A 3,618-nucleotide genomic window follows, 5' to 3' on the forward strand; every position below is an offset into this window, starting at 1 on the left:
AATAAAGCTTGTCTGGCCCAAAGAGAGAGAGAGAAACATCGACAGCTGGTGTGGCTCAGTGTTGACCTAGGAACCAGGAGGTCATGGTTCAATTCCTGGCCAGGGCACATGCCTGGATGGAAGGCTCAATCTCCAGTTGGGGGTGTGCAGAAGGCAGCTGATTGATAATTTCCTCTCACCATTGATGTTTCTCTCTGTCTCTCCCTCTCTCTGAAATCAATAAAAAATATATAAAAAATAAAGCTGTCTGACCCATTTCACAGGGCACTGACAAAGGAAAGTACTGGATATGAAAATGCCCGGGGTGGTGTTAGGTCCAACGCTAAGACGTAAGCTGGTTCGTGATCCAGTTAATGTGAGCCTTCGCAGAAGGTCCCTGAACCCCCGCAACCTCTGCCTGCACCGCGCTCGCCCCGACCTCTCCCTCTTCTCCGCAGGCCCCTCCCCACGGGGCCACGGGCACACCCACCTCCCTGCAGCGTCCACTCGGTGACTTTGCCACTGTACACGCCCAGCCCGGCGCTGTTGTAGGCGGCCACCTCGATCTCGTAGTTGGTCCAGATGATGAGGTCCTCCAGCAGCAGGTTGTTGACGTCAGCATCCGTGATGTTCTTGAACTGGTACCCGACGGGCAGCCCGGCCAGGCAGTACCTGAGGGGAGGGAGTGAGGACGCACTGGGTTGATGGTGGCTTGTGTGCCTCATCCAGTGGCTACCTGACTGGTTAACACATATCTTAGGGACCATTCTGGTTTTTTAAAAAATATTTATTTTATTTTATTTAAAAAAAATATTTTTATTGATTTCCAAGAGGAAGGGGCAAAGAGAGAGATAGAAACATCAATGATGAGAGAGTATCATTGATCGGCCGCCCACACTGGGGATGGAGCCCGCAACCTGGGCCTGTGTCCTGACCGGGACTTGAACCGTGACCTCTTGGTTCCTAGGTCGATGCTCAGCCACTGAGCTACACTGGCCGTGCTGGGCTCACATTCTCACTCGGGGCCCCTGTGCCATGTGCTTTGTGCCGCACACCTCTACAGGCAAATTCAGGTGGCTGGGAGCTCAGAGAACCACATGTGTACTTACCTTAGCTCTAACCTTGGGAGATTAGGGCCCCGGGTGATCTGGGTGTTATTATACCCATAGCAGGGGTTCTCACAGCCTTCGTGGGCGTGGAAAACACCTGGAGGGCTTGTTAAAACAGATTGCTGGGACCCCCCGCCCCCCATGCTTCCCATTCAGGTCGGGGTGGGACTTGAGAGTGGTTTCCAAGGCTCTCACTGCTGGAAATTCTTCTAGACCAGTGGTTCTCAACCTTCTTTCCCCGCCCCCCAAGCTTCCCATTCAGGTCTGGGTGGGGCCTGAGAGTGGTTTCTAAGGCTCTCACTGCTGGAAGTTCTTCTAGACCAGTGGTTCTCAACCTTCTGGCCCTTTAAATACAGTTCCTCATGTTGTGACCCAGCCATAAAATTATTTTCGTTGCTACTTCCTAACTGTCATGTTGCTACTGTTATGAATCGTCATGTAAATATCTGATATGCAGGATGGCCTTAGGCGACCCCTGTGAAAGGGTCCTTCGACTGCCAAAGAACTCGTGACCCCCAGGTTGAGAACCGCTGTTCTAGACGCCTAACCGCCATCCTTTCTACCAAAGAGTGGGCTTTTCTTACTGCCTGATCCTTGCTAGATGGCGAAGGGCCCGTGTGAATTGGCTCTGTCCTCCCATCCACTCCTGATGCTCCCCATCCACGGGCCCTCCCTGGTCCCTCCGGCGGACACCCACCTGATGATGTAGCCCTTGAGGAGGCCGTTCTGGTGGTTCTCGGGGGGCGGCTGCCACTGGATCATGATGGACTGGTTGGTCCGGCCGCTGGCGATGACGTTCTGCGGAGGGGCGGTGGGGGGCTCCTCGGGGAGCGAGACCCTGGAGAAGAAAACACCGGGAGTGGGTGGGGTTTTCCCGCTCTTAGTTCTGAGGGCAAACACCGGAGTTTCATGGGATCAGAGGAGGCTGAACCCTGCCCTGCTCTGTTCCCGGACGATGCACCAGTGCTGTGTGCTTTTGGGCAAGTCACTCAGCCTCTCTGAGCTGGTTTCTTCATCTGTAAAAGAAACAGAATGAAGCTCCACTTGCCTGTTTATAAGACCGGTGGGGGCTCAAACGACACAATGTATGTACAAGTCTTTTGAAAACACGGGAAAGCACCGGATGTATGTTTTCTGTGCAGCCCAGGGACGTGGGCCTCAGTTTCCCACGTGTCAGAGCAGCAGCTGTGAAGCTGATGACGTCCGTCATGAGATGCCTGTGTTTTAGAAGCAGGAGTGCTCCAGCCTCCCCCGGCAGCTGCCAGCTGGTGGTGCATTTCACTTATTTATTTATTTTTAAAAATATTTTCATTGATTTCAGAGAGGAAGGGAGAGAGAGACAGAAACATCAATGATGAGAGAGAATCATTGATCAGCTGCCTCCTGCATGTCCCCCACTGGGGATCGAGGCCGCACCCAGGCATGTGCCCTGACCAGGAACTGAACCATGGCCTCCTGGTTCATAGGTCGATGCTCAACCACTGAGCCACGCCGGCCGGGCTGGCAGTGCACTGTAACTGGGCCTCCTTGACCCACGGGCGGCGTCCTGGCTGGGGCGGGCAGGCGGGTGGGGTGACATGGCGTGTGGGTGACAGCCAGCGCGTCACCCGCCTCCTGAAACTGAGTGCCTGCGTTTCTCTCGGGCATTGCCAGGGGACACATGACTGACACGCATCCATTAAAAACACAAGTTAATTATTTTCGGTGGATGCCTTTCCTTCTGGAAACTAGTTTCTGATTGGCTTTCGGACGGGTCGCTCTCCGCACGGGCTGCACTGCCGTCTCTGCAGAGCTGCGGGGGGAGCTCACCTCCTCCCGGCGACTCCGGGCCGCACACGAGGACAGGTTAGGAAGATGAATGCGTGGGAGCTGAAGGACCGGGATGCCGGGGGAGGGTCGGCCCTGCACTTTGAGGCCTTTTTTGTTTTTTGAATCAAATAGGTAGCATTTTATTCTGTTTGTCAAGGCGGATGGTCTACACGGCTGCCTCTCCAGGTCGGAAGCGGAAGTGGAGACCTGCTCTATTAACGCTGATCCCTGTTTGATGCGTTGCCTATAGGGCTGCCTTGTTCTGTACTGAAGTCATTGGGTGACACCGGTTAATAAACCACAGAGGTGTCCGGTGTACAGTTCCATCACACCGCACCTGCACACTGACCTGGACTGTGCGTTCCCCACCCCAGGTCAGGTCTCCTTCCCTCACCACCTATACCTCCGCCCGACATCCCTACAGCCCCTTTCCCTTCTTCCACCTCCCCTGCCCCGCCCCCCCGCCCCCGTAATCACCATACTGTTGTCTCTGTCTATGAGGTTGTTTTGTTGTTGTTGTTGTTTTTGGCTTAATCCTTTCACCTTTTTCACCCAGCCCCCTTTCTTAGTGGGATCTTGTAGCTCTGAGCCACTGGGGCCATGCCCACTTTATTCCCTGCACCAGCACTACCTCTGGTGGCCCACACACGGCCTGGAGCATAGTAGGTGCTCAATAAACAGAGAATGAACAAGTTCTCCTATAACCGCTCTCCATGCTAGG

The 3,618-nt window shown here is 54.3% G+C and overlaps 1 protein-coding gene across 1 annotated transcript in view; it reads right to left on the reverse strand.

Annotated features, from left to right (window-relative positions):
* Nucleotides 1-3,618, reverse strand: part of SDK2 (sidekick cell adhesion molecule 2) — a 126,972-nt gene that overhangs the window by 56,329 nt on the left and 67,025 nt on the right. Inside the window, exons 16-17 of the mRNA XM_006754624.2 lie at nucleotides 1,786-1,926; nucleotides 470-651 (exon numbers count right to left, since the gene is read on the reverse strand). Coding sequence (XP_006754687.1) covers nucleotides 470-651; nucleotides 1,786-1,926 — 323 coding nt within the window. The remainder of the gene's footprint in view (nucleotides 1-469; nucleotides 652-1,785; nucleotides 1,927-3,618) is intronic.

This window comes from Myotis davidii, unplaced genomic scaffold (genome assembly GCF_000327345.1).
Source record: "Myotis davidii unplaced genomic scaffold, ASM32734v1 scaffold172, whole genome shotgun sequence".
In the NCBI taxonomy this organism is placed as follows: Eukaryota; Metazoa; Chordata; class Mammalia; order Chiroptera; family Vespertilionidae; genus Myotis; species Myotis davidii.